General features: G+C 44.9%; 1 protein-coding gene across 1 annotated transcript in view; it reads right to left on the reverse strand.

Annotated features, from left to right (window-relative positions):
- Positions 1–1,711: 1,711 nt before the first annotated feature.
- Positions 1,712–22,348, reverse strand: part of LOC146811781 (serine/threonine-protein kinase NLK2-like) — a 312,019-nt gene continuing 291,382 nt past the window's right edge. The window contains exon 11 of the mRNA XM_085618770.1: positions 1,712–3,439. Coding sequence (XP_085474896.1) covers positions 3,391–3,439 — 49 coding nt within the window. The 3' untranslated portion in view covers positions 1,712–3,390. The remainder of the gene's footprint in view (positions 3,440–22,348) is intronic.

Genomic DNA, 22,348 nt, shown 5'->3' on the forward strand with positions numbered 1-22,348 from the left:
AAGACTCAATGGATGAGGCAAGAGTCGCAACAACTTTGGCTATTTCTCACTAAACATTCATAGGCTTTCTAAGAAACAACGTTCCTAATAAATCTAGCTATTTTTGCTGCCTCATATGCTATCCAAGCTTATTCCAAACCATGACAGAGCCTCGTCCTGTCAAACATCATGCTAGTCGTCTACACCAGAAAGGTATCCCAATAATATGCAATAGGGTTACAGATCTTATTTAACATGCTTCAATCTGTCAATTTAGCTTTTTTTGAGCGTGAACAAAACTAGAAACCATTTCATTTATTTGGCTCTAAAGAGAATAACATGCTGAATTCAAATGTATTTAATTTTCAAAACAGGCTTAGGAAGGTTCTGCCTGAGATCGCTCCACCTAATTGGCTATGTAAAATAGTGGCAAATGATTGGGGCAGCAATAAATGAACAGGAAGTAACCCAGTGTTGAATAATATGTCAAGTTTGTAGATGCTCATTAAGCCGGGAAAACTTAAATCTTTCAAATTCACATACTAGAATCTAACCATTTTCTTGTGTATTGCACATCCTATATGAGCTACTTTGGTCAACAACTTGTTTGGCACTGTGAATATACGGATTCTTTTGAAAACTGAATGATTAATGAACCTTTGATTTAATGCAGGTGTCAGAATAGTTTCTTGTACCTTTAGATGCCTTGTACACAACCGTGCCCTATGTTTGCGTACCTCTTTTGGAGCGTGTATGACGGAAAAAAGGGAGAGATGTGCTTGCTAGTGAGTTAAGATAGTGAAAGTGAGAAATGTAATTGCTATCCCAAGCACTTGGCATTGGGGACAAAGGAACATTACAGTTTTTTGCCACATATATTAAAGGCAATGCAGTGAATAACACAACCATCTGGTTTAGCAACAAGTTTTGTATTGCTATTGTCGTCCTTGAATGCAGCTTGTGGACATATCCGGCAATGCAAACAAAACTGACAAGATACTGCGAATAGCTCAATGGAGACTAGGAAAAATTGGGGTTATGCCCAAGGGAAACTTAGTCCAAGAGGAGAACTAGATGACAGCTTAGAATAGAACAGCCTAATTCCATTCAATTATTTTGCTGAATTATTAGGAACTAATGATGATTACTACCTAAGCAAATTTCAGGCTCCAATGAGCTAAAGATTTGTTCATAGGCAGAACAATAATTTACTTTCAGTGTTAAGACCTAATGCCTGGTCAGGTGAGTACAAGAGTAATAGGGTGCCACTGAAAAAGAGGCATCACTTACGGCATCCATAAACTTTTACAATATCAGCAGAGAAACCACTTAGTATAACACTCAAGTAGGTCTTACAGGTCTGAATTGCTTCACTGGACCTAGTAATTTATAACCAGCGTGAGATTATATCTCCTACAAGACCAGAGACAACGTTAACAACATATAAACTGATAATCAGTGTGAATTAATGTGTTAAAGCAGACACATCTTGGTCAACCTCTCTTACAATATACCTAGTGAAAAAGAGACAATACCTATATCACTAAAGACATTTCTCATTACGGACTAAGCAGCATGGGGTACAAGCTAGCAGCTGTTATTGAAAGGGACAATGCTCACTGTACCAACTTATGATGTGGGCAAGACCTTTCCTAAAGAGGAAGCGTTGTTACCCAATTCACATAAGGTATAATCATCATTTGACAGGACGAATAGTACACCCAAAACAGTATTGCCTGATCACTTAACTTTTACCAAAATAAAACAGCCATTGTGATAGGGGACATCAGTCTCTTCATCGAACTTCTGATCAGAGTGAGTCTTGTATAATTAAATATATTGCTCTCAACAAATTTTTACTTATAACCACCATGACAAAAGATTTATTATATCGTACTGAAAAGTTGTTGCTTGTACCCAACTTACGACTGTCGTGTAATGACCTCTGTTAAATCAAGGGTAACAGTTCACAGTGGCTTTAATATGTAACCAGTGTAAGATGACTTCAGTTACACTGTAAGAAGCGTTACCCCAATGGATATTAACTTACAACCAATGTGAGAGGACTCTTGTACCATAAGTACTCACGCCATCCTTCAAAATGGAGCCAAAACTGGGAGGACGTTTGTTACATCAGACTTTGAGACTAACCTGCAAAGGGCACCCAGACTTGTACCACTGCTGGTTTGTCACTAACATGTAGTAAGACAAAAGTCCAACATGAGCAGGAGGGTTGATGTGAAGTTGAAATTGTGCAGCTTTGTTGAGAGTGAGAAAAAAAAATATGTAAAGAGTCCAGTGCACAGGACAAACCAGGAGCAAAAGGCAGTGGTCAAAGATTTATGGTCACGCACGCAAGTCTCATTCAGCCACCCAATAGCAGTGAGATGGCTAACCAGACAGGATCCATAGCTCCCACAGTGCCACATCAAAGCTGGAATCCAAGGTTCAATGCTCCTCAAGGTGGTGCCATCCAGCATTCGCACCTCCCACTGTGTCACTTGACAAACAGCGGTCAGTGCTTAGAGATTTAACAGCATACATGACTGAGGTTTCTGGGAATGATCTCTTAGAGCAACACAGGTGAGGTGGAAAGGATTTGAATCAGAGCAAATAGTTCTTCTAAGGGGGTGTCTAGCATTCAGTATCCCTACCAAAATAATAGGGGCAATGTGGGGGTGTTCTCCATGCAATGCTCTTACAAAGATCAAAGGAGCATCTGCCACACAGACCACTTGACACTAACATTCAGAACACTCGCTGTGCTAGTAGAAAGGAGGGTGATCGATCACTAATAGCTCCTATGGCAACATTGAGGTGGATTCAGACACTCACAACTCCTACTGATTATAGGGTGAGGTTAAGGGGTGGGGGTCGGTTTAGAGGTTCCAGCACTCTTAGTTCCGACAGTAACACCACAGAAACAGCATTCAACATGCATTGCTCCCACACAAACAATATAGAAACTGTTCTAGTGTTAGAGTCTCCCTGTCAGGTTAGGCTGTGCTGGCACATTTCGAGCTTACAAGGACATTGTAGAGAGGGGCAATGTGCAGGAGCTCTAATGGAAGGAGAGAGAAGAGGGCTAGAGTTTGGAGGTCCCCCAGTCAGACCAGGTAGATTGAGTTTGTGACTGGGAGAGAGGCATTAAAAGATCTTGCTAACACACAAGAAAAAAGTTGTGATGCAGAGAGCTCCTAAATGGACACTCGAGGGGTGCTTCATGTTCAAAACTCCCATAAAGACAAGAGAGGGAGTGGTCAAATGTTCCAAACACCCACAGTGATGCCAGAGGAGGTCCAGCATCCAAGCTCCCACTGGTAAATTAGGTGGGCTGCTGGTTTCAACGTCCACTATTTAGTTGTCCACTTTCTTATGTTGCTTCTGTTTTTCCTGTTCAAAACCCAAAGTTCACCTTTCCTCTTTCTTGGATACTTTAGAGGAGTGCCAGGCAGTTGATCTGTAATCACGAGAAATTGAGAGAGAAAGGTAAAATTAGTGTGTGAAGAAATAAAGAAAAGCAAGTGAGACGGGTATTTACAGACAGTACAAATGGAAGGTGGTTTGAATCACCTTACCATAATTCAGTAGTGCAAGAGTGTAGAAAACCAACAACATTCAAACACCAAACCCTGCAAAGATGTTCAATAATCCCAATCCACTACTCCAAAAGTGTGGCCATTGAGGAGTTTCTCTCGATACCAGCAGCAAAAGCCATAGCCACTTACCATTCTGAGCATAATAAAGTAAACTATCTGTAACAAAATTAGTTACTTACCTGTAACAATAGTTTTGTAGCATAGACTCTTCTAGATTCACATACGGTGTATATTCCGCCATCTAGTGGTTGGAGTCGGAAAGTGCTTTGTTTTTTTTGTTTTTTCTGTTGGATGGTTGTGAAACTCGATGCCTGTGGTCAGACTACAACCCTCCTTGTGTGTGTGCAAGCTCTCAGATTATTTTTCCCCTTTTTGCTTTCGGATTGTGTTTGATTGTTGAATAAATCTAATATTGCTTCTATGTGTTTATTGAATTGAGAGTGCAGGAACACTAATTAACCTTTAAAAGGCGATTAATATATTATATATATATATATATATATATATATATATATATACACATACACACACACGCATACATATACACATATATATATATATATATATATACATATACACACACATTTATATCTATATAATTATTTTTCCAGCTATACTTGTTTATTTTTTAACAACATTGCTGTATATATTTCCTTTGGATTAGTATAATAAGCATTGTAATTTATGTGTTAAGCGTTTACAATTTGCTATTTATTGGTTTGTTTATGAGCTATGTAGGTAGCTCGCTGTGACTGTTAAAACGGGTCACATTGTTAAAATTGGACAAATGTAGCACATCTGCTATTGATTAGTTCTTATATAGTACGTTTGTACTACTTTAAGAGGAGACGTATAGCCTTTTGCTATTTGTTAGCCCCCATCAGTACTTATGGACTATGTTTATTTAGCGACTATGTTATACGTCTTATTTATACTTTTTTTCATATTGCTACTTTTTACCCCTTCACAGGGGAGGAGGGAAGGTTGTATGTGTATCTAGAAGATTCTATGCAACAAAACTATTGTTACAGGTAAGTAACTAGTTTCGATTTGCAGCATGGACGTCTTCTAGATTCACATACTGTGCATAGATTGTGTAGCGGTATTCAGTGAGAGTGGAGGAGGGTGTGAAGTGTATTTATTCTATATAGCCTAATATAAAACAAAAAATGGTGTTGTGTACCACTTGTTGCCTTTGAGAGAATGTGTCCTCCTCCTGTTGTGTGTGTATATATAGTAAGCTTGCAAACAGATCTACAAGAGTATACACATAAATACACTCTTATGCCTATTTGTATTAATGAGTGTGGTAACCATTTACAGCCTTGACTCAGAAAAACCCTTTTTTATGGTTGTCAGTTAGTGGTTAACTGTATGTATATTGAAACAAAGTTGTATTTTGTAGGTCCATTCATCTTGATATTTAATATGGTCTTTACCAACCACTAGCTTCGGTTTGTATATAGCTTGAAATTTTTTGATGCAATGGGCTGGCTTTAATGCTTTGTATAGATATAACCTAAGGGTTGTTCAGGGTGTCTAGTTGCTTTAAGTGTGTATGCATCCTTTGTTTGACCATTTCTTTGGGTAGCAACAAAGGCTAAGCGTATGCTGCTGACGTGTTGAAGTCAGCTCTTTCTTTCCCCTGTTTATGATATTGCAGAACGTGGACGGTATTATGTGATCTGTCCAGGTCCTTACGAGCAATTGAGGGGAGAGGAAAGAAGGCTGTACCTTATTATATGTAGAGTGCTTTTGTATAGTAATGCAGAGCCGGTAGTTTTTGGGGCACTTTTAGTTTGTACCCAAAAACATACTTATAACTAAAATATTATATATATATACACACATCTACATACATACACACACACACATATATATATCCGACTGTCGCCAGTAGGTGGTTATATATTATTTTTTTTCTCGCCAGTAGGTAGTTATAGTTAGGATCTAGTTTCCATAGGAAAAGCGTTTTTTGATTTGCCAATATCTTTGGCGCCGTTTGACGCATCTTCGGAAAATTTTCAAAACTAATGGGGTGCTCCGGTCAGCTCCTGTCTTGAAAGTTTTGGGGTGATTCGTCAAGCGGTGACCGAGAAAAAAGGGGGGTCCCAAAACGCGTTTTCCCCCATGTTAATTTCCATAGGAAACTTTAGACATGGCTACAGCCCGAACTGCTACACGGAATTACACCAAATTTGGCAAAAAAGTAGCTCTTGGTTCAGAAAGCAACTTTTTTTTTTTTCAAACGGTTTACATTCGTTCAGTAGGTACAGAGAAATAAAAAATTTATATATCTGAGCACCGAGGAGTCGCCGCGACTCCTCCCAAGCACGAGCTTCATTCTAATTGGCAGCCAACACTCCAAACCATGAAGTGTTGGCAGCCATCTTGTTACTCGATAACCGAGTCACAAGAAAACAGCAGAAAAAAACATTTAAAAAACAAGAAAGGGGGGCAGGGTAGAAACACCCTGACCCCCTAGGCCTGCTCAGGGGGTCCCAAGAGGACCCCAAGGCCCAAAAAAAGCATTTTTATAAAAATAATTGCAGCCCAATTCGCGCTGGAGGCGTGAATCCGGACAAAATTATATATATATATAAAATATATATATAATTTGTTAAAAAGCCCCTGGGTAGGCAAGGTCCCGGGGGCAATTCTAAATTAAGGTGTGGGGGCCTGCCACCTCCCCGGGGCATCATTATTTATGCGCAGTGGGCATGCGGCCCCCCCCTTAGCCTCTGGGACCGCCACTTCCCTGGGGTTCTAATTAATTATGGGCGGGGGGCCTCGCGGGTCCACTAAGCCCCGGGGACCGCCATCTCCCCGGAGAACTATATTTAAATGCGGGGGTCGGTTACAGACCCCCGGCCCCAGGGACCACCACCTCCCCGGGGCTTTACAAATGGGGGGGGGGGGCGGGGGGGGGACATGTGCCAGGCCCTTGAAGAACCTGATCACATTCAGGGATTTGAAAAGGGATGGCCAATCTGGAAGGCACAGAAATACAGGCAGAGAAGCAATTTACCTCTTCACAGTACACGCTGTACACCCCAGCAGGGCTGGGGACAGACCAAGCACATAGTACTTCAGACAGGCATGCTTTCAATTGTTCTCCACTGCCTGCGCACACCAGGCAACAAATCTGCTCCACCTTCTGATTTGTGGACGGGCAACGAGCTGATAATGTCAACCGCCTTCAATGGCAGCTGGATGGTGCTCAGGGGTTCCTTCCCAATATCCAGGCTTGAAGGATGGAGGGACTGGAGGTTACTTGGAAAGAAGGTCCGTCCTGAGAGGAAGATGGAAAAACGGACACAACCACATCCTACATGTAGATACCACATCCTTCTCAGACAGTCTGGGGTGATAATGGCTTGGGCCTAGTCATGGCGATCCTTCCTCAGCACTCAAGAAATCAAAGGTATGGGTGAAAATGTGTAACAAGGAAAACTCCTCTCAACTGAAAGGAATCCCTCAAGGCTCCATGGAATGAATACTGTAAGGTGCAGAACTGCGGGTAACGAGAATTGTCATGAGTGGAGAAGACAAAGATGGTCTAAACCACCTATGGTTGGTTCAACTGAGACGGTTAGCCTATTGTTCAGCAAGTAATCCAACTGGTCACGGACTAGTCAGATCCCATGCTGATGCACCCAAGCTGTGAGCCTCAATGCTTCCTAACAGAGAAGGTGCCGCACCACTCATCCGTTTGTTGCCATACTAGATTGCAGTTGTATTATCTAGAAGATCTGGACAGACAGGCAGCAGATGGGAAGAAGGCTCTTTGAGAAATGACCCTGCATGCAGTTCGAGCAGGATGATGTGAAATCTCTGCTATTCTGGAGTAGAGGGGCCTCCGATGAGCAATTCCTCCCGATAAGCACATAATCCTAGAGTGGATATATTCATTATCATTGTAGCCCCTGCTGAAGGATAAATGGACACCCTTTGTGACAGATTATCTTCCACTGATTACCAGTCCAGATCTGTCACAGTGTCCTGGGAGATCTAGATGGCATCATACAGACCCCCTCTAATGATTGAACCACTGCCAATAAAGTTAGTACTAGAAAACCCTCATCTGCTAGCATGCATATATGACCAGGAGGACACAGGAAGACAGACCTAGTAAGCGAAGAGCTATCGGCACGGGAACTCGACCCCCTTGCAATAATTCAACTCATATCTCAAATGTCTCAGATCCTCTGATGTGGAGGAATCACTCTCAGGGATGTTGTCTACACTACTGACCCTGTGAAGAGAAGGCATTTTGAGGGCTCTAGGTGAAAGCCCATGTCGACCAGAAGGGATGATGATGTCTGCAGGGGAGCCAACACATTCTGTGGCTGGCCTTGAGCAGCCAGTCATCTAGGTATGGAAACACTGAGATCTCTGAGGCTCTATATGTGCTGCAACCACCACCATCACCCTGGTAAAGACTGAAGGTGCTGATGTTAGTCGCTGGAAGACTATGAATTGCTAGTGACTGGACCCCACCACAAAATGCAAGTACCTCCTGTGAGACTTCAGGATCGGTATGCGAGAATAAGTCTAAGGACACCATACCATCTTCAATTTCAAGCGCCAGGTGAACCTGAGTTATTGAAAGCATCAAATTGTTTTTGCACAGGAACAAAGTTAAGATCCTGAGGTCTAGGATGGGACGAAGACAGCCCCCCCTCCTTGGGAATCAGAAGGTACCAAAAGTGGCACATCCCTGTCCAATTTTCTGCTCTTGGAACAATTCCATAGCTCATTTCTACAGCAGTACTTCTACCTCCACTACAGGAACTGAAGATGATCCTCTGACTGATGCGAAACCTTCTTGGACTTTCTGGTGAGGGGTGGGAGAGGAAAAGGTGACCAGATCCATGGAGCGGGTCTATACCACCTTGTAGTAAACTTGTCCCAAACAGTTTCAATGGGTTCCAGTAGGACATTATAGAGGGCCAAAATTAGCAATGATATAGCACAGAGCCCACAGTAAAATTCTGGACAGATCTTCTACAGTGGACACCGTCGGTTCTAAGGACTATGCAACTTTTCCTAGAAGTGCATGGAAGGGTGACACTTTTGGAGGAGCAGGGCGTGCAGGACATTCTATCTCCACCTCAGGATATGTATCTATTTGACCGGCAATCTGGAGCACCAGGCAGTCTGTTATGTCTGAACACAGCAGGGCCATATATTTGAAGCCTCGCGACTGTCTTTTGTATAATGCATGACTGGGTCCAGCATTTGTAGTGGGTCTGAGTGAAATTCAAATAAGTTCATGGTCTGCTAATACTGTGGGAATGGTCCTGGCTCAAGCTTTAGGAGTCCTCTGTGTCGGCCTCCTCTGCCAATCTCAATGCCTAGGTCCTTGGGTGTTCCTCTAGACGAGTGTCACCAAAGGCAGCACAAAGGTGCGTGTAGGCAATGAGCTGAGCATACCTAGGCGACTGCACAAACTGAAGTGTTACCAACGAAAGGCACCAGAGGCCTTCTCAGAGAAGGAAACCAGGGAGTGAATGGCAGTAAAGGCAGACCCGCTAGCAGAAACTCATATCGAACCCCAAACTGACATGTAGGAAACTGGTTTTGGTTGCAGTACCGCCCCACTTTTTGCCTGGTGTTTGATGCAACTTTGACTGAAGTGTACTGGGTTCCTGCTAACCATGTCCTCAGTACTAGTGTTCTATCCCTCAAAACTGTACACCTGTTCCCTCAATTGGCAAAGCCTTTAGCTCCCTCTGTAAGTCCCAAGTAAATGGTACCCCTGTCACCTAGAACTTAAGGTACTAAAGAGGGTCCCTAAGGGCAGCAGCACGAATTGTGCCACCCTAAGGGACCCTTCGCCAAACACATGCAAGACTGCCATTGAAGGCTGCATGTCTTGGTGCAGATGAAAGTGATATGACATGTCACACATCCCGGTGTGCTATGTCCCTAACATTACATGTAATATTTGTAAGTCACCCCTACAGCAGGCCTGACAGCCCTAAGGAAGGGTGCTGAATCTTAAATGTGAGGGCATACCTGCATGAGCAGATATGCCCACGAGCTGGCCAGCCCTATTACTGCCAGTGCAAGTTGACAGGGAAGCCATTTTAAAACGTCTTAGACACTGGTGAAAAGTGTCTCCCAGCTACATGATCGCTTCACTGAAAATAGGGCTGCTTGGTATCAAACATCTTGGATTGATAAACCCGCACTGATTGCAGTGATGGATTTACCAATACATGCACCCAGGGGGGCACCTCTGTACCCAGGGGGTACCTTAGAGGTGCCCACTGAAAACCTACCAGCTTCTAGTGTCCTTGCGGACTGGTTTCTGCCAGCCTGCCCCCAAGGGTCCGCGGCCTATTGGCTACTACCCTACACTCCCCTAATACCTCTAAATTCTGTATTTAGGGGAGTCCCTGGCACCCGAGAAGCAGAGCCTGACAAACAAAGAAGAGAGAGGACACCGAAGAACCGCAAAAGTAGAAGAGAGAAGAAGCAGCTGACCTGGTGCTGACCCTGCCAGCCTGTCTGCACTCCTCGTAGAGAACTGAGCCAAAGTCGACTCGTCCTGCAGCTGTTGACTCCAGAACCTTGGGAGGACTGCCTGCCTTTGATAAAGAACAAAGACCTCCTGTGAACAGCGAACTTGTTTCCCCTGCATCCTTCAAAAACTACAATGCAAAGACTCTGAGGCCTCTGGAACCACTCAAACCAGACACCTGAACCACCATTGTACCCATCACCCCCAGCCTGAGTTGAAGTAGGCCAATGGTATCAAAAATGCCCCCCAGCCCTCCAGAGCTCGAGTCCTTTGTGGTTTCGCCCCTCATGGGCACTTCCCCCACCTGCAGTTTCTGCAGGCAGGAACCCTCTACCGTGACTGCTCCCGGTAAGAAAACCCAATGCCTGAAGCCCCCTCTGTATCTGTCTCCCCGGGCCGTGGAGAAAAGGACCAAAGGCATTCCTGCGTCTCCCGAGCATCACACGACCTGAGGCCCCCTGGTGGTTCAGCCCGACTGGCCTGCCAGCAAGAGCCTGCAGCCTCTTTTTACAGTGACCAATCTCAAGATAACGCCATTGGGCTCCCGACGCTGTATTGCACCCGGCCGCCCCGTGCCGCTGGTGGTGTATTGTTGGTGCTGCTTTGGACCTTGCCCATCACTCACCTTAACTCCTGAAGATTGGTCCTGTAAATCCCTCATAGGATAACATTGAAGAACTCAAAAATTGCACGGTGTCCACTTTTTGAACTGAAAATAATTCATATTTGAAAACATACTTATGTTATCGATTTTCTTCTGATGCCTAAACCTATATAAAGATACTTGCTATTTTTATGAACTGGTGTGGAGCAACTTCATGAGTCATGTGTCTCATTTACTGACCATTGTATATACTTTTAGATGGCTTGCACTCCTCTGTGTTAACCCTAAGGCTGCGCGTCCACAATACCCCCTAGCAGAGCACTTTGAGATTGCCATAGCAAGTCTCTATCCACTCATAGGGGAACCCTTGGGCTCTTTACACAAATGATCTCATTTTGATATATTTTATAAAGAGCAAGCTTCCTACAGATAGCCATAATCGATTTTGTAGTAGGCTTCTTAAAGTCACGCAAAAAGCAATTGTTTTACTGGCATTGGAAGGTCAAACATTTTTGCTGCTCTTTCCATGAGTGTATGAACCTCCAATATAGTCAGGAGTAGAATCCCCATGAGGAGGAGCCAGTAGTGATGGTGTCGGAAGCAGGTAGTTGTCCCATTCATTGGATCCACTTTGGAAGTCTGGTACTTCAATTTCTCTTCAGAAGATGTTCTGATATCTGCAGGTGGAACTGTGATGTATGCCGCTAGTGTCCTTTTCTTTGTATGCTCCTTCAGAAGATTACAAAGTGTGCTCAGAGTAGAAGGTTGTAATCGTGGAGATTCTGGGGACTGTATTGGTTGTGGTGACAATATAACCTTTAAGAGTTTTGGAAATCTCTTGTAATAATCTTGCAACATGCTTTATAGATATTGAACCAAGGCTCTTGGTACAAGGACCGTGTCCTCTTAGGGCTGACAATGGCCATATGGTTGCTAGTGTTCCATGTTTGGAATAGGCTGATTAGGAAATGGCGCCTCTGAAGAGTAATGTTGTTCCTCAAAACATTCCTCAGTTTACTCCGGATATTTAACATTTAGTTCAGAAGGACTATGGGCTGTTCCAAAAGGTTCGCACCTTGACAAGGGGGAATGATTCAAGCATGTGAATTTATGTAAGATCCAATACAGGAGAACAGGTGTTACAACCCTCCAAACGTCTGGCCTCTGGGGATGCACAGCATACATAAAGAGTGTTCAATGTTTACACCAAACCTTTGGTTACAGTTTAGACAAAATATGAACACATCCGTAAAATAAAAAGGTAATGAAGGGCCTCAAAGTTAACACCTCTCAATGCACACAATCGCTGGCGAAGGTAAAGTCAGTTGGTGAAAAAACTGTCAACGCAACATTCTTTGCATCAGGCTCTGCCAAGTCGCCCTCAAATTTGTGATGAAAAACTGCCATTCCTCAGGAACACTTCTAAAACACCTCCAAACACATCAAACGAAAAAAAATATTTAAATCTAGGCACATAAGGGTACAACGCAGGCTCTTGGTCGACATAATGAGTTATACGACTACAACTAAGTCAACAACTATTGGGGAAAAAATGTCTACTATTAATTGATCTGAGCCAAACCACTTGATAGCGGACTTATGCACAAAATGTAAATCTAGAAAGGATTCACACTGCAAAACAAGAGTAGAACAGCAGGTGTATTGTTACAACTGTTCCCCCGATGACTAAACTGAACATTTCAATTGAACCCATCTCCCCAAAAATCCCTAATGGTCGCACCCAACAGATCTTATTTTTATTTTACAGTTTTATATAGCGCAAACTTGACCCGAAGTTATAGGGTATCAGAGCGCTTTACATAGCACCAGTTGTGTTACATGAGGACACATTCATTTTTTTGTTAGACACGGGGAGATTACGTGATTTGCCCAGAATCATAGGATGATCAGCTTCTTTGCCGAGACTCAAACCCAGTTCCCCAGATTCGAGGTCGAACGGCCTAGCTGTTAAGCCAACTCCTCTTCCTTTCTGTTCTGTGTTCTAAAGCTGGATAACAGGAAGACAGCAGGTGTGGTTGGTATGCTTGGTAGCACACGCTTTTGTTTGACCTGTGTGCAATGCTTGAAAGGTGGCTCATTCTGTAGGTCCTACAAAACTAGCCCGTTCATGCTATCCATTTTTTTAAAAGAAGATATATATATATATATATATACACATATACACACACACATACATATACACCTCTAAGAGCACAACATGTAGACCAGTAGCTCCAGCAGTAAGCATTTATACTACGAACTTAAATAGAGCAGGTACACTGAATATGTTGATGTCACTGCACTGCTCTGTTGGCAGCACAACAATGACAACATCCAACACTCCACATTGCACTGTATGCTGCAAACTCTTCAAAAATAGCTCAGACATTTCTTATAACTCAGTAATCAAAGATCTCTCAATAACATGCACAACAATTAACAGTGCATACGGAAGAGGCTTCACATGAGTGCAGAGCTGTGTAGATGCAACATCCTCTAGGATGTCTCTGTGCAAACATCAACTTTAACTAGCAAACAGAGCACTCAACTTGAGCACAGAACAATGAGCACATATCCTACACAAGTGAGATATACCAAGCTCAATACGATTGTGCACAGTACAGATGATTCACCTAGGAATGCAGTGCTCTGCGGATGTGTCTAGTACTTAAGGTCACCATGTACACAATAGTCCATACCACTAGAAAACAGACAACAGACAAACGCCAACAGGACACACTAGGTAGAACATTGAACACAAATGAAGCACAGCTTAAAGATCCCTCATGTACCTGGTGATCACAAAGCCCACAACAGTAACCATAATGAACAATCACAATCCTCAACAGAACACTTCTGCCAGTAATATGCACTTGCGTCCAAAACGGTTGAGCTGCATCAGGTACCTGGAGCTCTCCGATCCAACGACAATAGTTCAGTCTGTAGAATATAAACTAATTTCTTACACATATACATATTTTTGCAAATGTAACGTCTTTTACAGTCAAATGCTGTGCATTATTAAATCATCTAGTGGTTGGAGTCTTAAATTTCCATTTTTCAACGAACCAAAGTTTTATTTTTGGGTGTCAATCATAGGTTAGAGGGAATAAGACTCACCGATGAGGACTAAAGGTCCACAATGTCAAGCCTCAAGCAGAAACAGTAGAGGCTGTTCAGTGACACATCATTGGGTGCCGCAGTTCTTTTGTATTCTGCGCCTAGCTGGTCTGTGAGTGCCGGCTTGGATTCTGTAATCCGTCATACATCTCTTCAAATGTGGATAGGAGGGGAAGGCGCTTGTGATGCTTAAGGACTGACCCTGATACTTTGGGCATTTATTGCTTTTCCTAAGAGCTCATCTTCTAGTTACTAGTGGCCCATGCAGCAGGGGGAAGATACTTACCGTTCCATCCAGAGCAAAATCAGTGAAGGCTTGCACCTCTCATGCCATGCAAAGGATGCTATAGTTAACTGCCTACAAGCCAATGCCAGACACTAGCAGTGGTGAAAGCCCCCCTAGCAATACCACAGAACCTGCCTGGGGCTATTCACAGGTCTTGGTGTAGGAAGCCGTCTCTTTATATGATATTCCACGAAGTAGTTTTATAGCGTGCAAAGAGTCCAGAGATTCCCCCAGAAGTGTACAGGCTCAATGTAAACCCAAAGTGCTCAATTGGTGGTAGAGTGGTCAGACAGACATTTGTTATGCACACAGTGATTCATAAATGACACACAACTCAAAAAGGAGATCCACAGCAATTCTATAAAAATAAACTTCTTTAAAGATTTATTTTAAGACCAAGAAATACGTTAAAAAGTTAGGAAAATGCTACTTGCCAGTATGTATCTGTTCTTGGCATGTAGAGCTGCAGAGTTGTACACTATGCATAGATCGCCATCTGGTGTTGGGCTCGGATGCTTGCACTTTGTTGTTGTCTTGGAAGAGTCTTTTGTAGTCACGAGATAGGCGACTCCTCCCTTGGACGATAGTGCGCATGGGCATCGACTCCATCCCCAGATTGTTTTTCGCCATGTTGGGAAATGAAGTCCGTAAGAAGTAAGAGATGTCCATATAAATGTAATTAAGATAATACTGGAACAGAAACAGGTTCCGGGGAGGCGGGTGGGTTTGTACAACTCTACATGCCAAGAACAGATGCATACTGGTAAGTAGCATTTTCCGCTCTAGACATACGAGCTGCATAATGTACACTATACATAGAATGTACAGCAGTGTCTCCCTTAGCGGTGGTCACCTGTATCTGTTGCAGTAGTCTGAAAAAGTGTTTTAAGAACAGCTTGGCCTACAGAAGCTTGCTGCATAGTCTGCACGTCAACACAGTAGTGTTTGGTGAAGGTGTGTGGGGTAAACCATGTTGCTGCTTTACAGATGTCATCCAAGGGAAAGTTCCCTAAGAATGCCATGGAAGCCCCTAGTTTGCGTGTTGAATGCGCTCTAGGGGGGATTGTTAATGTGCGTTTAGCCTTTTGGTAGCATATTTGAATGCATTTTACTATCCAGCTTGTGATCCCAGCTTTGGAGATGGGGTTACCTTTATGAGGTGGTGAGAAGGCTACAAACAGTTGTTTTGTCTTTCTAAAGGGCTTAGTCCTGTCAATATAATAAAGTAGAGCTCTTTTGACGTCAAGTGTGTGAAGAGCTCTCTCTGCTACGAAGTCCGGGTTTTGGAAAAACACTGGTAACTCTATAGATGGTTAAGATGAAAAGCAGAGATTACTTTAAGAAGGAATTTTGGATTTGTTCTAAGAACCACTTTGCTACGATGTATTTGTAAGAACGGTTCCTGTATGGTTAAAGACAGGATCTCACTTACCCTTCTGAGAGAGGTAATTGCGACAAGGAAAGCTACTTTCCACGTGAGGAACTGCAGTTCACATTTATGTAGAGGTTCAAATGGGGGACCCATGAGCCTGTTAAGAACAATGTTTAAATTCCACACCGGAGAGGGTGGCAGTCTGGGGGGAATTATCCTTTTAAGGCCCTCCATAAAGGCTTTAATTGCAGGTACTCTAAATAGTGATAAGTGTCTGTTTTGTAAATAAGTGGCAAGTGCCGCTAGATGTAATCGTATGGATGAATATGCTAGATTACACCTTTGTAAGTGTAGCAAATAGCAAATGATGTCCTGGATTGAAGCATCCAGCGGATCAATTTTATTGTTCTTGCAGTAGATGACAAATCTTTTCCATTTTGCTGCATAGCAAGCTCTAGTAATAGGGCGTCTGGCTTCTTTAAGGGTAAGGTAACTGAACTCTAGGACTTCAGGAACCAGATCGCTAGATTCCGTTGACCTGGATTTAGGTGCCTTATCTCTCCATGGTTCTGCGTTAGCAATGCTGAGGAGAGGTAGTTTTTGGTGTGGAACTACTGAGAGTTCCAGTAGTGTCGTGAACCACGGTTGCCGTACCCATGTGGGAGCTACCAGGATCATTCTGAGAGACTGTTGCCTGAGCTTGCGTACCACTAGGGGAATCAGTGGGAGTGGCGGAAAAGCGTACGCAAATCTGCCTGACCAGTTCATCCATATCGCATTGCCTTTGGACAACAAGTGTGTAAACCTGGCGGCAAAGGTTGAGCATTTTTAATTTGCGTGTGTGGCAAACAGATCTATGTCTGGTTGACCCCAGGTTTGGAAAAATGGTTGAAGAACTTGGGGAGGAAGTTCCCATTCGTGTATCTGCTGTGTCTGTCGACTTAGCAGATCCGCAATCTGATTGTGAACTCCTGGAAGATGTTCTGCCAGAAGGTATATGTTTTGTGGAATGGCCCATCTCCATATGCTTTGTGCCAGCTGAGACAGCTGCAAAGAATGTGTGCCACCTTGTTTTTGTATGTAATACATGGCTGTCATATTGTCCGTTCGGACTAGGACAGTTTTGTGATGTAGATGTACTTGGAATGATTTTAATGCTAGAAATATTGCCAGTAATTCTAGGTGATTGATGTGGAGCACTCTGTTGAGTGGTCCACTTGCCTTAAAATGTGTGGTTTAGGAGATGGGCTCCCCAGCCAGTGAGTGATGCGTCCTGCTGTTAGCACTATCTGTGGAACTGGCTCTAGGAACGGCTGCCCTTTGGAAAGGTTTTGTGTGTTCCATCAGTGCAGAGAGCGTTGTGTGCGGCTGTCCACCAACACCAGATCTGTAAGTTGTCCTTGAGCCTGGTTCCTCTGACGTGCTACGCATTCCTGTGAGGGGCGCATCTGAAGTCTTGCATGAGGTATGATAAAAATGCAAGAGGTCATCATTCCTATGAGTTGCATGAATACCCTTGCTGGGAGGGAATGCTGTGGCTGAAATTTGGTGATTAGTGTTTGCATACTGGTTATCCGGGCTGGATTGGAATATGCCAGAGCTCTGGAGGTGTCTAATGTGGCCCCTAGATACTGATGTATGTGGGAGGGCTGAAGATTTGACTTGGTGTAGTTTACTGTGAATCCCAAGTGGTGTAGCAGCTAGATGGTTTGAGGAGTGTGATGAACACACTGGTTGAATGACTTTGCTTTTATCAGCCAGTCGTCGAGATATGGAAAGACATGGATTTGTTGTCTTCTCAAGTGTACTGCTGCTACTGCAAGGCACTTTGTGAACACCCTGGGTGCAATGGTCACCCCGAATGGAAGGAGTTTGAACTGATAGTGTTGTCCGTCCACTATGAACCTTAGATACGTCCTGTGAGCAGGGTGTATGGGAATGTGGAAGTAGGCGCCCTTGAGATCTAGTGTGGCAAGGAAGTCGCCTTGTTGAAGTAGTGGGAGGACCTGTTGAAGAGTGATCATATGAAAATGATCTGACTGTATGTAGAGATTGAGGGGTCTGAGGTCAAGTATTGGCCTTAGGATGCCATCCTTTTTGGGGATTAGGAAATACAGCGAGTAAACCCCTGTTCCTTGATGCTGCAAGAGAACTAGTTCTATTGCCTGCTTTTGAAGCAGTGAGAGAACCTCTTGTTTCAAGAGTGTTAGATGTTCCGTGGACATTGGACGCTGTTTGGGTGGTATGGTGGGTGGGGTTGCTGTAGGTTCCAGGCAGTAACCATACTGGATAATTTGTCTTACCCACTTGTCTGTAGTGATGGAATTCCAGACAGGTAGGAACTATTCGAGTCTCCCTCCGACCAGAGTGGAATGGTCTGGAGGGAGTGAAGGGAAGTCACTGCTTGTTAGTGGGGGAGGTGCGAGTGGTGTGGTTAACTCGGCCTCTTCCTTCGTTGTTCTTTCCCCTGTATCTGCCTCTAAAATATCCTCTATTGGGGTATGTTTGTGTGTTGGTTTTGTAGGAAGAGGAGGCGGTGTCTGTTCCAATGTTTTTGGATGCTCCTCTATAGAAGGAGCGACGAAAGGAACCACGTGTGGATGGAGACTGTAATGACCCCATGGATTTATCAGTCTACGTGTCCTATTTCATTTTCTCTAGAGTGGTGTCTAAAGCTGGTCCAAAAAGTTGTTCCCGATTTAACGGCTGATTGAGGATAGTTGTTTGTACCTCCTGTTTGAAGCCTGAGATGCGTAACCAGGCATGTCGTCTGAGTAACACACTAGTGTTAATGGACCTAGAGACTGTGTGAGCTTCATCAAGGGCACACTTGATTGATGCGTTAGTTATTAGTTTGCCCTCCTGAATTAAATCATTTGCCTCGGTTTTATATTGATCAGGTAAATGTTGTAATAAGGTTTCTAGCTGGTCATAGTGAGCCCTATCGTACCCTAGCAAGTAATGTCTCTGTATTGGCTATGTGTCAGTGATTTGCTGCTAGGGCAGCAACTCTCTTGCCAGAGGCATCTAACAACTTAGATTATTTATCCAGAGGTTGTGCATCACCGGAGGTTTGAGAGTTGGCACGTTTCCTAGCATTAGTTACCACTAGTGAGTCTAAGGGATGTAGGCGGGATCATCGGGAGTGGGTTTATATTTTTTGTCAATCCTGGGATTGAGAATTCTAGCTCTCACAGGGTCCTTGAATATGTCGGGGGGCATGTTTAATGACCCCCTTTAGCATTAGAAGGGTTTGGACAGTCTTCTGTGACTGTTCGAAGGTGTCTAGAAGAAAGTCCTAGTCTGCAGGGTCAGAATGCATCTGAACACCATGGTAGAGAGCAGCTCTATTTACAAGCTGACCGAAGCCAATATTGTTATCTGGGAGGGATGGCTTTGTTGGATATGCCTGGGGATCAGGGAGGTCTGGGGGATCAATTGGGTTATCATAATCGTCCCAATCGTCCTGTGATACGTCCATGTCGTCAACAGGGTCAGTGAAAGGGTCATTGTTGCCTCCCCCCACCCCATAAATCATCATCATCATCATCGTGTGGTGGAAGTCTTGGAGGATGTGGAGTAGAGACAGGTTTAGGAGGGAGGACAGGCTTAGGTGGAAGAACAGGAGAAGAGGGTCATATAGGTGAAGTGGCACAGTCTTTTTTTCTCCACAGGCACTACAGGAGTGTGTGGTGTGTCCAGCTTCCTCTTCTTGTGTGGAACAGCAGCCACATGTCCTGTTTTGGGGTCTATATGGAGAGTTTTCTGTTTCGGATCGACAGGATCCGGTTGAAAAAGGGCCTCCTTCTTGGTAACCACTTTCGGTCCGAGCAGGGTTTAGATTTCTGCTCTGAGGCCTTGGGAGGTGGTTCGGGGTCCTTTTGCTTAGCTATGGAGACGGAAATCTTTTTCAGTTCTGAATGCTTTGGTTTCGGACCCGATGTCTTTTCTTTCGGCGTCAAGGTGGTCGGTGCAGACTTCTTTTTGGGAGTGGGTTGCTCCCCCATCTTCGGTGCCAAAGGCGCCTGTGGGACACTGAGATGCGGTTTGCTCGGTCCTGAGCTACCGGAAGGCTTGTCCCTTATCTTCGGAGACGGGCCTTGGGATTCTGAAGCTTGTTTTCGGTCACGACTGGGGCCAGCAGGTGAAGTCTTGACCAAGGCCTGCTTTTTTTCGGGTGGAGTTGGGGTAGGGGCGATTGTACTCACTAGTTGAGCAGGAGTGATGTGGTTGTCTGAGTCGTCTGCTTTGGACAAGATTTCCGGGTCTTCAAAATCCTACTCCGGGACATAGGGGCCTTCATCGAAGACGTCTACTGGTGCCAGATCTGCTCGATGATGTGTTGTTGGGCTCGGCGATCACGGATGGTCTTTTTGGATCGAAAAGAGGCGCAGGCCTGCCAATTGTTCTCGTCATGCTCGGGCGAGTGACACAGGTTACAGACCTTGTGGTGGTCACTGTGTGGGAATTTCGTCCCACACTGGGGGCATTTTTTAAATGGAGTCCTTTCCATGAGCTGTAGGCCCGAACGGCGTAGATAGGCCCAGCGGCCCGTGTCGACGACTGGAATAGAGTAGTTGAGATGCGCGTCGAAGATCACGCGATCGAAAACAGTACCGTCGAGTTGTAGATAGTTTGCACGTCGAAAAGGTTTGGAGAATATGGTGCCGAACCGGAGCGCAGAAGTTCCATCCGAACCCGATGGCGGGGAAAAAAATCAATCTGAGGATGGAGTCGATGCCCATGCGCACTATCATCCAAGGGAGGAGTCACCTATCTCGTGACTACAAAAGACTCTTCCAAGACAACAACAAAGTGCAAGCATCCGAGCCCAACACCAGATGGCGATCTATGCATAGTGTACAATCTGCAGCTCATATGCCTCGAACATAAGCTTTTCAAGAAAAATACTTTTCACTCTAAACTTTAAAAAGGTGGACACTTTGTGCAATTTTCAGTTCAGCAATGTTAACCTAAGGGATTAAGGTAAGCATGTGAGGCCACAAGGCAGTACCAAACTTACACCTCTCAGCGGCACAGGGGTCGCCAGGTGCGGACTGCCAACACAGCGTCAGGCACCCATTGTAAACCAATGGGGGAGATCGGTATTGAAGAAAGGCTGCAGGATCAGGCAGCCGGAAGAAGAAAACCCACAGCTGCCCAGGTAAGGAGAAATTCTAGGAGATGTAGGGACACCATTGGTCACACTCCCCAAGACCCAAGTGCTACGGGTGCAGGGGTCTCCTTAGGTGTTGGAAAAGTCTTACCGGGCAGGTCGCAGTTGGGAAGTGGAGTGTTTGAGTTGAGGCTGCAGGCATCGAGGCGGAGTTTGGCAGGTGTCAGCCCGCGGTGGATTCTTGCTCAGAAGCGCTGGGGAAACTTCACAGGACCGATGAGCCACTTGGATGTGGGCGTTGGGTGCAGTGGTAGGTGCAGAGGTGGGTCCAGCGGTGGTTCCGCTTTCTTCAGAGCTGGAGCTCCTTGTTGTTTAAAATTGGTTTCTTTTGGACTGGTCCACTGTCCACAGGAGATCTTGGTCTTTGTCAAAGGCAGTCAGTCAGTCCTCCCAAGGCTTTGGAGGTCGCTGGGCTACGGGGCAGGTTATCTTTTGAGCAGGATGATAGAGGGCTGCAGACAGGCGGTAGCGCTGGGGCCAAGTCAGTTGGTTTCAGTAGTCTTCTCTGCTAGTGCAACTCTGCAGTGTCTGGCTCTTCTTAGGTCACTGGGAATCTACTTTCAGGGTCTGCGGGTGCCACCTAAATACTAGATTTAGGGGTGTTACAGGTAGGGACCAATGGGTCTCTCACCTGGGGTGTCTACACCCACAATTATGCCACTCTCCTGTGGGAGGGGGACATAGCCATAGCACTGATTGGATAAGTTCCACCATCTTCAAGATGGTGAGCACTGAAGTACTGAAAAATATGCTTCACTTTGCCTCCAGCACCTACGAGATGAAGTTGGCAAAGGGGGGGGGGTACACCTCCTGTTCTCACTTGGGTTTTCCCAGACGGTTCTCCCACCAAACGTTGAGGTGTAAGCCAGGGGCTGCCATTTACTGCTAGAAGCAGAGGTTGGGATCGCATTACCAAGGAAGCAAGGCCTTTGAAGTTTCCTTCTCGAGCACTGTGTTCATTCTGGGGGAGGAGGTGTGACACCTCTGCCCAGGATGGGCTTTGTTTCTGGCCTCAGAGAGCAGAGGGTCTCGACCCAGGGGTCCAAAACATGTCTGGTGGTGGCAGGCTACCTAAAGCAAGTTAGAGATCATGCGAGGGTTGGTAGGTTTCCAGGGGGCACCTCTGAGGTTTCCTCTGGGTACATGTTTCAATAAATCCCACCCTGGCATTAGTGTGGGCTTATTGAGAGGAGTTGTTTGGCACCAAACACTCCTGGGTTCACTAAAGCCATCATGGTGCTGGGGAACTCGAGTTATCAAGTTTCCAGCCCATCTACTCTCTATGGCTTTGCTGGCACTTGCAATATTAAGAACAGACTTAAATATTTTAGGGGCATATCAGCCTTAGGGCTTGTAAGGCCTGCAAGAGGGGTGACTCACCTATTCCATAGGCAGTGCTGCTTAGCATGGCACACAGATTGCCATGTCAACTTTGTGGTTTTTCTCTGCAACAAGGCATGAAGCCTGCAGTGACAGTTTGCATGGCCTTGACGAGGGGTCCCTAGGGGATCCTCTTCCATCTAAAGCCCTAGGTACCATGGTACCATTTACTAGGGACTTACAGGGGTCTGAAATTGCCAATCGTAGTACAGTTTCTAAGGAAATGAGCTCTGGAACAGGGGAGCAGGTTGGCAGGGACCCTATTAACTTTCAATCGAAACCACCATTTTACAGGCAAAAAGT

The sequence above is a fragment of the Triturus cristatus genome, chromosome 7 (genome assembly GCF_964204655.1).
Source record: "Triturus cristatus chromosome 7, aTriCri1.1, whole genome shotgun sequence".
NCBI lineage: Eukaryota > Metazoa > Chordata > Amphibia > Caudata > Salamandridae > Triturus > Triturus cristatus.